This window comes from Pelecanus crispus, chromosome 2 (assembly GCF_030463565.1).
Source record: "Pelecanus crispus isolate bPelCri1 chromosome 2, bPelCri1.pri, whole genome shotgun sequence".
Classification (NCBI taxonomy): domain Eukaryota; kingdom Metazoa; phylum Chordata; class Aves; order Pelecaniformes; family Pelecanidae; genus Pelecanus; species Pelecanus crispus.
In genome coordinates, this window is record NC_134644.1 from 8,169,110 (window position 1) to 8,182,631 (window position 13,522).

The following is a 13,522-nucleotide window of genomic DNA, read 5'->3' on the forward strand; positions in this document are numbered from 1 at the left end:
TAACTATGGCTGGGAAGGTCAAAAAGAATGAATAATACAGGTTCTGAGATTTGGATATGGACAGCCTTCAACAAGAAGTTTCAACAAAGCATAAGGGTTACCCTCTGAATGGCAAAGTTCTACAGAATGAAAACAATGACTGCATAACCCCAGATTACGCTACTACAAACACGTGCTCACTTGACTCAGATGTGAAGAAGGCGAATGCTTTTGGAGAGAAAAATGGAGTCCTTCACATTCCCCACAACATGGAAGGTATCAAAAGATTTTTCCACCACAAAGCAACAGAAGAGAGTAAGTAGTGAAGGTAAACAATAAGGCAAGAACACAGGAGTAGAAGAAAACAAGGAAAGTAGGGATGGGAGCACTGACACCTCTGGAATGGTTAGTTCAACAGGTGAAATACTTCAGCAACTCTAATGGGGCAAAAAGGAAAAGACTAGTGAGAGGGGAAGATGAGAGAGGAAGGTCACACAATGATTTGTTATTATCCTTCTGAAGAAACTGGTGAGATCCTGTGCAGAAAGAGACAGAGCAAATAAGACTTGAGGCATGAATCAAATGTAGCAAAGAGGCAGTGGGAACCACAAATGTTCTCGTCTCAGCTGATGTCTTTAGATTGCACAAGACTAACATAGTTTATTCCAAGGCTGAAAAGCAAAGAAAACAGGTAAAAGTATTCAGAGTTAGAAGTTGAATTACAAAAGCATTCTTGGAGTAAGTGAACTTTCACTAATCCTCGAACTTAATTTAAAAAAAAAAAAAAATAACTGAAAACCTTATAGATGAAACACATGTTTGCCGGAAGCAGGGAATGCAGGTGGTAGTTGTTCTTACCACATACGGGGCCCTCTCCTGTGAGCTTGCTTTCCTCCACAGTTTAGCAATCTGCTTCACTCTTGTAGCCCAGTCTGCAACCAAAAAAATGTGTTAATATGCAAGGCTTTGATAAATCTTATTTTACATTCTTTCAAATCAAGATGCATAAATTGCTACAAAATATTTAACTTTATTCAGTAAATCACTGACCTGGGAATTCTTCCTTTAGGTTAGGGAAGTTGATATTTGTATACAGAACAGGTGCTACTGTTGCCATTTCACCCAAAGCTTCTTCTTTTTCCCACTTAAGAGTGCTCCTTTGAGCATTGGACATTGTATCGCCTTCACCTTCCAAAGGTGGAGCAGATGGTGCCCATGAGCTGTTTGGATCACTTACGATTGGATTGAACGCTGGATTCTTATCCCTGACAAATCAAAAAAGGATTTTCTTTTATAGGTAGATGCTCTCAATATATATATATAAAAAAAAGTAAAGTACTTATTTTGTTTGCTGTTTCAGCAGTGAACAGGCTGCAAGAATACAGAAGTTTTTGTAGTGGCTGTCAAGAACTAAGTAGTTAAATACTAATAAAATCACAGTATTAATAACACCACCACCCTCCAAGTGATAAATGATAAAAAATGGGTATTTTTTGTTTCCCATCTTGACTTACCTGGTATCAGTATACGGTTGCTGTGTAATGGGAGAGAAAGTGCCCAGTCCACCTCCAGCAGTCAAAGCTGTATGAGGGAGATGAGGGTTAGGGCCAATCAGACCATTCATAAGGGGCACTCTTGGAAATGCATTCTCTCCTGGAAAGAAGAAGTTTAAATTACTTTTTAAAGGGTGACAACTTGTAAGGTAGAGGTGGAAATTTTCAGAGAAAAAAATGATGTCTCATCTAATGAAAATCTAATTGCTTTAAAATTTCATAGTACCAACCTTACATTTCTGGAGAAGATTTTAAATCAGTTTACACTGCTTCCCTACAAGCTTAAGGGGTTCTTTTCTACTGTATCACATCCCTGCACAGTTTTTTTTTTCCTTGTCTGAAAAATATTTTTTTTTAAAACAGATTTCCAAAACTTTTGCAATAGCCCGTGCTATGGTACTGCACTTCATACTGAGGTATATTCTTAAAGGCTAATGGTCTGTCATATTTATTATACCCAGATCCAAGCAGCAAGTATGGATAAGGTTGCTTTCGGTCATTGCAGAATTATCATTAGGCCAACCTGAATGAAAGATCTCCTCTTCTGAGACTTCTGAGCAGTGTACCAAAGCAAGCCTCATTATCTACTAACTCCCTAACTTGTAACCAATGAAACAGATAAATCTAGTCAAACAAGCATCAGCATTTTCTAATTAAACATCCAGCCTAGCAGTACAAAACCAGAAAATTTTAGTTATTTGATTACAATATTAGGCAAATGTGGCACAGGCAGATTCATTCCAGCAGATGGTCTTTGCAGATGTTCCTACACAGAATTAACACTGGCCTTTGAATCCCTGTCACTTAAGCGTGATTATAACTGTTGTCTCAGTATTTTCTTAAAGCATAGAAGTAGCACAGGAATTAGATGCATCTGTAGGATGACACTGTATCATTCTCTCATGCTTTAGGAGACTGTCTTCTGATCTATAGGTTAGATACACTATGCAGGAAGTATAGTTTGGATGAAAGTGACTCAAAATTTAAGAGAACATGCTCTATTATAGCTGCTAAACAGATAGTATGCGGTAACTGTGAAGACCTGGCAAACAAGGATAGAGCCAGGCCTCTGGTTTGCACTGCAGGATCACGTCGTCATGAGAAGAGAGCATTAATTTTATTTGAAATTGCTGAAACTTGATGCAAGCTTCCCCATTACTGAAGCATTTATCTCACAGAAACATGTGGATCATTATACCGTAACTGAACCAAATTATAAATCGAAAACATTGTAATTGTGGCAGTTCCCACAGGGAGAAGTTAAACAATCTTACAGAGCTCAAATGCTGAAGTTATCTCCAAGTACTCAAGTAACTGGGAAACAGGCAATGATATCTATATTATCTTTTGCTTTAAATCACCTCATTATTTGCTTTAAATTTTCTCCTTTCTAAGACTTTTTGAAGTCTTTCCTTTCTATGGAAATTCATCCAACTAGGAAACCAATCGTTTTCCTTCTTATGATTAATTCACTGGTGAAATCAATTTGCATACTACTTTTTGTAGTACCAGGATAACAGAATGGGCACTCTTTACATGAGCTCAGGGAAAATCCACTAGAGGTGATGTCTGATGAAAAAAGCCTGCATTTAATTATGCTCATACATACTGTTAGGGAAAAAAAAAAAAAAGCTGTACTGGTAAAATAAAGAAAATAAAAAAAATACAATCTATCTGCCCCTTGCTTTCAATATAAGAGCAAGAATATGCTGTATCAACTCATGGTAATTTTAGTAGTAACAAAGAAAATAAATTATAATCTCCCAGATACATTTCAAAATTACTTAGCCTTCTCTGTATTATTTGGATAGGATTAGTTAACATGTTAAACTGAATTCTTAAAGGAAATTAAGATGCAGTAAATCACTTTTATACAGACTCTTTCCTTACCCTTGAGGAGGTACTCAGAAGTAATTAAAGAGTAAAGTCAGAAGAGAACACATGCTTTATCACAGACAAATTTAAAGAACATGAAAGTGTCAGCTAAAATAAAAGCTCCAATATGTCAGAAAAATCTAAAATAAGTGTCCCTTTCTATTAGCAATATTTACATGCATGTTAATCACATCCCCCCTTCAGAACAGTTTTAGAACAGTATTTCATAAATTAACAATGGCAGATTCCACAAATTAACGATAGCAGAAAGTAAGATGTGTCCTATTTTCACATCAGTACTTAAAAGAACTCCCCTGACCAGGCTGCTGTTTTTAAAAGTAACAAAGGAACATACCTTGACTGTGCAAAGACATGAGTTGTGGTGGAGGTGGAGGCTGTGGCAAAGGAGCTGGCTGCGTGGTTGCTGGACTTAATACAGCTGTGAACAAATCTTCAACATCCTTTCCTCCTAGCTCTGCAAAAACGCTGTGCATGAGTTGGCTGGCATTGTTTATAAACTAAATTTTATAAAAGACAACAAAGATTAGAGCACGTACCTGGGATTTTGTACAATTTGCCAAGAATAGCACCTGGACAAAGTAAAGACAACAGAGAATAAGTAATCATCAAAAGATGCAATAAAATTTATTCTGCAACCAAGTTCAAATAGGTATGTTACAACACATAGATAGTAATTTGAGAAAAAAAGAGAAGATTTCTACTTAAGTTTTCTCGAAGACCAAGATCAAGGACAAAAGAATTACCATCTGTGACCATTTTGTCTAGTTCTGGACTCAGGATTCCATCCAACTGTTCTTCACTCAATGGCCGTGAACTCTGGTTGACATTTGGCTGAGGCAGAGAAGAAGGATCATCAGAGATGGGACCAATATCCAATCCAGCTGAGGGAAGAATGAATATTAAGTTAGACATAAATAGTGAAATTTATTGGTATAGAATAAAGAGCATAAAACTTTTTTTTTTCCGCTAGAGCTTAGCTATCAACTAAACCAAGACTTTCTAACATTTGAAAGGTAAGGCAAAATAAGACATTAATTAGAAAAAGTAAACAAAACCGCTCACTATTTACCTCCGGTTTACTATATTGTTTGAGGAATGTTAATTGACTAGAATTCAACTGGAAGAATGGGAAATTTTTGTTGAAGTAAGACTACTGAGCTTAGGTACAGCATATTTTAGAATCTATAGTTTTCAGTATACAGGTTCCACTATAACTGTTTTTCACATTTTAAAAACAATCACACCAGTAGTCAATATGGTTCATCCTCATGTACCTGAAGGTTCACCCCAATTGTTTTAATAATATTACATTAAATATCTACTGAAGTGCTGTTGAAGTGTAGCCAATATCAAACAAGTTATAGCAGTTTCTGTTTCAAAAACAACGACTGAATATTCTGGGTTACATCAGACAAAGTGATTTGTTGGTACTGAGAAAACATAACTTGATGCATAAATTTCCTAACATCCTTTACAAGTCAATAAATCTCTCAAATGAGAAAGATCTTTGAAAAAAAGAACTATACACTTCAGAATTTAAAATATATTTCTGTACTAGATACCAAATAAAAACAAATTTAAAACAATGAAACGTGCCACTCTTCTTATTGTCAGCCTGTATCTTACATAAAGTGATGAATCATCATCCAGTGGAAACAAAGAGATTTGATGCTGACTGCTTTATTCATGCTTTAATAGATACACATTGTTATAATGCTTTTAATTTACAAAAGATATCACTATGATAAAAACTACAAACTACTACTAGAAGTAATATTAACAGTGACAGCAAGAAAATGCATGGGTTTGTATCATGAAACACAACAACTCAGGAAGGTTTTCAAAAGCTTGTAAGCAAAACTCTATGCAGTACTCTTAAATGCGGAGTGCAGAGTTTATAGCTCGTGTTAGACTCAAACACCACAGAAAGCGTGGAAAATGAAAGCATGAATTAGTGACACAGTAAAGGAGTACTAGTTTCTACACATGCAGTTCTTTCAGCTAAAACCACTAGGAAAGATGACTACTTCTAGCCATGGATCATCCATTGTTTAGTTTCTTACCAAATGGGGAGGGTGAGTTCTCAACCTGGAAAGTGCATAAATCAAGACCTACAGGACCCAAACCAGATAAAATGGATGATTATAACACGAAAACAAAAAAAAGTAAAGAAAAAGCTGCATGCTGAAAAAAGCTACGCAGGTATGATAGACAACGGCAGCTACATTTTATTCTCTCTTAAGCAGCAAAGCAAAGAGCCAAGTAAAACAAAATGTTGAAAAGGCTGGGGATTTTTTTTTTGGTAGAAGACAACAAAATAATCTCAAACCAAGGTATTCTTAAGATACGAAAATCATATTTGAAATCAGCTAGAGCACAACCTATAGATACAATACAACAAGTACATCTATAAAATAAAAGAGAATAAAAGAAAACAAGTACTGGAGAGACCTTATAAACATGCATACCTGAATGATCTCCAGACTTTACCAAATCATCAGAAAGTATTCCAAGAATATCATCATCAGTATTTAAGACCTCAGAAAGGTCGGCTAAAGGATCGTCGGTGCTACCTGTATAAGATGCAATAAACAAAATCAACCAGTCATGGCATTTATACACGACTCTGGTGATGCACCTTAGCTTGAGCTATAAACTCAGACACAAGATTTACCAGGCTATAAGGGCCTTCTATAGAGTGTTACATACTGCAAGTCACCCTGGGGCAAGAGACTGTGCTGACTAGCATCCCCTCCCAGCCAGCACTGTACCCATCTTCACACACTTACATTGTTTAGTATTTTCTCCAATATAGTAAAAGTGATAATGTAATCAGTCATGTGGAAGAAAGATTGGACGGTTTTACGGGGAAAAACCCCCCAACCCCAGGATCTAGGGAGATCTTGCAGCCTCTAAGATACAAAGGCCTATGAATTTAAAAGTCAACAAATAGGTTTTATAAAGGACACAGCTCACAGCAAATCAACAGGGAATATTTAAAACAACAAAAAAACCCCAAAAGGTAAGAAAATGACCAGTTACATCTCTGTCCTGGTTTCAGCTGGAATACAGTTAATTTTCTTCCCAGTAGCAGGCATAGTGCTGTGTTTTGGATTTAGTAGGAGAAGAATGTTGATAACACACTGTTGTTTTTAGTTGTTGCTAAGTACTGCTTATGCTCCTCAAGGACTTTTCAGCTTCCCATGCTCTGCCAGGCGCACAAGAAACTGGGAGGGGGCACAGCCAGAATAGTTGATCCAAACTGACCCAAGGGCGATTCCATACCATATGGCATCATGCTCAGTATAGAAACTGGGGGGGGTTGGCAGGGGACAGCGATCGCTGCTCGGGAACTGTCTGGGTATCGGTCGGCAGGTGGTGAGCAATTGCATTGTGCATCACTTGCTTGGTATATTGTTATTATTATTATCATTATTATATTGTTACTATTATCATTACTATTTTACTTTATTTCAATTATGAAACTGTTCTTCTCTCACCCCAGGAGTGTTTCTCACTCTCACTCCTCCGATTCTCTCCCCCATCCCATCGGAGTAGGGGGAGTGAGCGAGCGGCTGCGTGGTGCTGAGTTGCTGGCTGGGGCTAAACCACAACAATCTCTGACACCACGATCTTTCTTAAGACTATGGAGCAACCAGTTACTACACCCTGACAGGGGAGTAAAACGCAGGAGTAAGAAGCAGTAGTAAGTAAATGGAAATTGGAGATGCTATTTTAAGATCAGAAGAAATCCTGAAGAAGTGAGAACAGCCAGAGGTAGAAATGTCATGTCTGTTTGTTGTCTAGGAAAAATTGGCCTGGTCCTAGCAATAAATTATTTAATATTAAATAATAAATTCTGGATATGATTATCTTCTTGACTGTCCTGGTTTCGGCTGGGATAGAGTTAATTTTCTTCCTAGCAGCAGGCATAGTGCTGTGTTTTGGATTTAGTAGGAGAAGAATGTTGATAACACGCTGATGTTTTTAGTTGTTGCTGAGTACTGCTTATGCTCGTCAAGGACTTTTTCAGCTTCCCATGCTCTGCCAGGCGCACAAGAAACTGGGAGGGGGCACAGCCAGAATAGTTGATCCAAACTGATCAAAGAGCGATTCCATACCATATGACGTCATGCTCAGTATAGAAACTGGGGGGGGGTGGCCAGGGAGCAGCGATCGCTGCTCGGGAACTGTCTGGGTATCGGTCAGCGGGTGGTGAGCAATTGCATTGGGCATCACTTGCTTCGTGTATCATTATTATTATTATCATTATTATACTGTTACTATTAGCATTACTGTTTTACTTTATTTCAATTATTAAACTGTTCTTATCTCACCCCAGGAGTGTTTCTCACTCTCACTCCTCCGATTCTCTCCCCCATCCCATCGGGGTAGGGGGAGTGAGCGAGCGGCTGCGTGGTGCTGAGTTGCTGGCTGGGGCTAAACCACGACATTGACATCCAATTCATTAGAGAGAAATGACTCCAAATGGCCCATCTGGTTTCATTAACTAGTTTTTTAGGACTATTACAGATGTGCAGCATTTGAAGAAAATTGTTTAACAAATAAATAAAAGTTGAGAAAAATATTTTTCAGAAAAACTGCAGACTATCATGACTACATGAGCAAGACCAATGAATCATGAAGAGATGGTAAAATATACAAATACACACATAATTAAAGAAAAGGGACTGATACAAATCATACAACGTACAATGTGGAAAACAAATACAGACAGGCTGAAGAGGGACCAGAAAGTCAAAGAGCAAACATATTTCATAGATATATGGGTTACCTTTCCCACTGTTACAACCCAACTGCCCCAGGAAAGTGTTTCTAGCTTAACTCAGAGGCCTGGTGCCAAGGATTTACTTATATCATGAGGCTACTTTCCAAGCTGCTAAATTTTACAGTGATTTAAGTGTTCCTTCTGCTGCTTTTCAGAGACAATCTGACAACCCTTCTACCATTACTGAAGGTCAAAATGAAAATTATTCTTCTTCCCTTCACTATTCTTTATTATTATCCTTTGTAATGCAGACAAGATGATACCATCCTAATTAAATCATGTTTTAAGTTTGCTACTCAACTAGGTGGCTCAATGTGCCAGTGCAGACCAGTGTACTTAGAGGTACATGAAGAATTCAGCTCCTATTGATATCAGGAGAAGTATTAAAAAGTGCCTCAAAACCACATCACTTTGTGGGTATAGTTATTTTGTGTACCTGATAAAAAGTACTATGAAATGTAAGGTTTTAAACAGAACCTAGTTGTTGGGTTTTGTGTTGGGGTTTTTTTTTGGTTTGGTTTTTTTTTTGTGTGTGTGTGTGTGTGGTTTTTTTGAGATACTTGTTTTCCTTCTGGCAATTTGGTCTAATACCAATTATTCAAGTAAGTAACTAACACCAGGCACCGCAAGATGATGTTAATGACTTCAGCTGGCTGGTAGGCAAAGGATTGACTTTAGCTGTTCTTTACCCTTCCTGAATTCCTACTTGAAGGCAGGTAAGTATCGGGGAGAAAAAAGCCCTTATGAAGGAAGCACCGAGACTGTATTAGTAGCTTTTAATTCTTCTGTAGTATTTTATGTTACGGTGTTTTTCTCCACAGCCCTTAGTAATGTGCTTAGGAACAGTCCCTAAAAATTCAGCTTCCAGTTTGAATATAAATATATTGAATAAATAGCTGGAAAGAGCTCAGGTGGAAAGATAAAACTGAAGAGTTTACCACCCATAGCTACAAACTGGCTGTGAATAAATTCAGGCTTCAAATTAGAGGGCTCCTAACTATTAAGGCAATCAGATTTTGTAATGGCCTTCCGATGAGATTAGTAGGTTGGAAAAAAGCTACCTGCTTTCAAAATGGAGCTTGTTAAGTCTATAAAAAGGCTGAGTGTTAGTGATAGCAGAGGGCTAGACTCTATGAGCCCTAAGTCTCAAGTAAGACATCTAATCTAAAGCATATTTTTACATTTGTTGTCTCTTTTTTTTTTTCCTCGTTTTAATTCCATTTGTGCTAAATATTATCTTGGAAACAACTAAATCACTTTAGTCAGCTGCTTCAGATCAGAATCAATAGCTGGTTGACATCTGCTGCCAAACAAATAGCTCAGTACTGCTCATTAATTTGACTCTTTCAGAATGGAAAACAAAGACAAAGCAAAAAGGAAAATAATTTGCTTGTAATGCTGGGTGTCTAAGAGAGAACAGTTCTACTGCTATCTCGTGATCCTGATTCTTCCAATGCATTTACTTCCATTTATTTATGAAGTTCTAAAAGAATAAAAACGCTTCCCCCAAGGCTGCAGCCACCCTAAGATGTTTAATCACGCAATAACGTTATCTAGTTATACAATGTACCACCAGCATTTGAGTCAGTTGCACAGAGATTCAGACGACTCCTCTCCTTTTGTCTAGGAAGAATTTCTTTAGCATTCTCTGGAAACCCTACTTAAACAGATGACTTTTCAGCATCCCTAGAAAAAATACACTGAATTTAAGCTATTTCAAACTAAAGGAAAGATCAACATTGTCAGAGTCTTCACAGAACACACCTCTCCAAGTGGCCTCTTTTTCACCAGAGACACCCAGGTCAAGAAACTCGAGAGATGTGGACAGTCCTCAGACCACTCAGGACGCAACAAATCCCAATGACCACCTTCAACTTTACCCATGAACAACCAGGGAGACCCTGGAGATCTGGTGCTCTGGGTTCACACTGAGCAATCCCTCACACTCTGCTCTAGCGCTGTCTTGGAAATTATTTTAAGGGTTGGTCCCATGCAGAATACACCGAGTAGGGTGCCACACGTTATAAAACCACGGGAAAAGCGAGTCTTGTAACTGAAAAGAAAACCTGCAACCTCTTTGCCAGACACAAATCAGGACTGGAAGCCTAAAGCTCACTTCAGTCACAGTTAGTAGAAATTAATAGTAAACAAAGGACTCCAAAAACCCTCTTCTGGCTGGCTCTGCCAATCCCCATCACTACTGCAATCTCGTCTAGCAAAAGCTTCATTGCCTTAACCATGCCCTTAACCATGCTCTGAGAATAAACAGTCACAGAATGTGTCACTGTCAGTTCACGAGCAGATTGAACACATCACTGTTCGACTCCCTAGCAGCCCTATGCACATGTTGAAAAGCAAAGCAGGCAGAGTAACTTCCTCTTTAGATGCTTGAGAGCTCTTTGGAAGATGAACAAGTATATCGAACCCTTAATCCTGGGATTAAAGTGGAATTTCCAAGAGAAGAACATATTCCTTGTGGAAAAGACCGATCCAGTTAAGCCAGGGCTCTCACAGGAGTCAGCAATCCTTGTGAGAAATGGCACTGTAGGAAAATAACATAGTCAGTAACAATATGGTCCTACAGCCTCCCTGTGCACTGAATAAAGCAGTTCCTGTTGTTCCAGCTCCAAAGCCAGGTCTGTATCGAAAAGATGAAAATATCACAGGTGCTCCTGGACACTGTTCTCACCTCCAGCTCCTCTGCAATGCCAGCCAGAAGGGAAGATGTGACTGTTGCTAGCTCAGCAGTCAGCCAATTTACCAGGGTCTCCACCACTCAAAATGAGTCTGGCTCTCTCATATGTGTGGACGCTACTGCAGAAATAAGTGTCTCCCACAAAGTCACAGTGAAAGAGTTAAGAAAAATTGCACTGGAACTGATCAATACTGGCAGATGACTTCACCCACTGGTGCTCCAACTACAACAAACAGCTCCGTCTGGACACAATTTTGGCCGGAAATCTGAACAGTTGAGAGACAATTGTTGAGAACATTCCTATGGCCAGAAAGCACTGTCCTTTGAGTCTCTCATATATAAAATGGGAAAGACAGTAGGCTATCCTCTAAAACTGCTGCTAGTGATTTCTTTATTAACAGCCACCTCAGTATGATTTATTTCTGCATAAAAAGAAGAGGAAATGACAAAGTTTAACAACTTCGCTTACTCATAAAGAACAGGTTTTTTTAAAAATTCCTTCCAAACTTTGGAAAAATAGAACATTAAATTAACATCAAGTTCATGAATTTCTAAAACCTTATACTACCATAATAAATGAACATTAATGACTTTAATCTTGCAGTTGGATAGGCCCGCAAAGACTTCTGAATCTGTACTTCTCTGGCTTCAGAAGAATGCTGGGGTGAAAAAAAGTCTACATGAGCGTATTTTCTTGTAGTGTTGGAACCAATAAAATACAGACCTGGAAACACTCCATTTGCAGCAGTTTCCCCTTCAGGGGAAGTGAACGTTTGCATTCTCTGTTACTCACAATTTCAACTGTGTAACAATCAATGTTTAATTATAACGTAGCCTTTTGCTTTTCATTTAGCAGATTTTCACCGAGTAACAATCACAAATAAGCAACCTCTCTTCAAATGACTCTCTGGACACAGGAAACTACATCAATGTGTGTAACCATTTTTAGATGGAAAAATTTGGGAGGACGACCTGAAACTCAAGCCACAAATTAACTAACATACACAAGAAATAGTAACAGTTTAAAAATACAGAGTGGTAAGACACCTCTAGCTAACAGCACATACTGCAAGACACAGAATAAAAAATAATTTGGAGGGGACAGTAAGGTTTTCACTTTCAATTGCTCCTTTGTGTGAAGCTGCCCTTTCAGCAGCATTTTACAACTCTCTGGCTAATTTGCAAAACTCTCGGCAGTAATTTCAGTAAGGTTTTGCAATAGCAAAAGCAAAAGATTGCCTAGGGGCTACAAACTGTACCTGCAAAGGGCACTCATGTTCAGAAAGGACATGGTGAACCAAAAATTCCGAGGAGACTGGCAACCTAAAATAATCTAAAACATTAAAGAAAATGAAAGTTGGATGATATTCATCCAACTAATATTCACTAGACTACTAAAAATATATTTTAATTAGATTATTTTTGTCGTCTTCTATAATGGATCTGTATGCTTATTCTTACACAGAATTAATTTTCATGGATTTTATAGACATGGACATTACAGTCAGATTTGCATCAAATGCCAATTGTTGTGACATCCACTGCTCTTTCTGAAAAAGCTGAAGCCCTGGAGCTGAGTATCACTGATTATCAATGTAACTGAACCTCACAAGGACAGTTAATATACAGAATGTTGACAAATACACCAGATAAACATTGTGAGAAAAGTGGAAAGGAAAGTGAAAAGCCTCAGTTGCAACAACAAAATCAAACTACTGAATTATCACTAACTTTAGCTTTGTATACCTTGAGGTCCCAGTTTTGCCTGAGCTGGCGTGGAGGTTGAGCTAAGAAGGGGGTCAGATGAAGGATCCAGGAAATTGGTGGTCAGGTTTGTTTTACATGAGAGTGGAAGTGATTCTTCAGGTAAATTATCTAAGCTCATCTTGTTTTGTCTACTGGTATCTAGTAGGTCTTTCCCAAAGAAAGCTTCCTGCAAAGAAGACAAAATGATTCAATGGAGGAAGAATACTATCTATTGAAAAAGTTGGGTCAGCAGCAAAGTTAAAATTAAAAGCCAATGATTACTAGAAATACAAAAATACAGTCTCACACGCCTTCCAGTATGGCAGTATCTCTTCCAGGCTATGAGGCGCGGGTACAAGTTACAAGAGGTAGCTACTTTTATGACTAAATTCACACCTTAAATTATATAGAAAAAATACAGTCGTCTTATGTGTATGTGGCACAGACAGTGTACCAATACAGTGCTGTTATATATCACAAGTTTGTCAGTATTTAAAATATTTCTCCTCGCACAAAAAGGACAGCTGAAGAAGGGGAATACTACTGAGCAACTTGATCAGGGCCACACAAGAAGTTTATGAAAAACATGCAAGCACATTGTGGTCCAAATCCTAAAATGACCATACACTGTATCTCACTTCACACAAAATCATCCTAACGTCGAACTGCAGTAACAAAACACCTAAAGCTGTTTAACTTGTATTAGTATCTTTTACAATAGTATATCGCAGCTATCACTCACCTAAGCATGAGTATGAAGTAATTTGAAAACAACCTATCAAATTTTCAAGCCAATTTTTATGCATTATGTAAGTTCTGTTTTCATGTAGTCTTTAAAATCTGGATTTAGGATACAGCTGCTAA

General features: G+C 38.0%; 1 protein-coding gene across 11 annotated transcripts in view; it reads right to left on the bottom strand.

The window, feature by feature from the left end:
• Positions 1-13,522, bottom strand: part of KMT2C (lysine methyltransferase 2C) — a 204,359-nt gene that overhangs the window by 35,061 nt on the left and 155,776 nt on the right. For 9 of the 11 annotated variants that reach the window (XM_075728169.1, XM_075728178.1, XM_075728177.1 and 6 more), the window contains 9 exons: positions 12,659-12,845; positions 5,897-6,001; positions 5,492-5,539; positions 4,172-4,309; positions 3,965-3,997; positions 3,763-3,882; positions 1,494-1,632; positions 1,030-1,244; positions 838-911 (listed from right to left, as the gene is read on the bottom strand). In XM_075728169.1, coding sequence (XP_075584284.1) covers positions 838-911; positions 1,030-1,244; positions 1,494-1,632; positions 3,763-3,882; positions 3,965-3,997; positions 4,172-4,309; positions 5,492-5,539; positions 5,897-6,001; positions 12,659-12,845 — 1,059 coding nt within the window. The remainder of the gene's footprint in view (positions 1-837; positions 912-1,029; positions 1,245-1,493; positions 1,633-3,762; positions 3,883-3,964; positions 3,998-4,171; positions 4,310-5,491; positions 5,540-5,896; positions 6,002-12,658; positions 12,846-13,522) is intronic. The other 2 variants (XM_075728176.1, XM_075728174.1) reach the window with 2 other exon arrangements.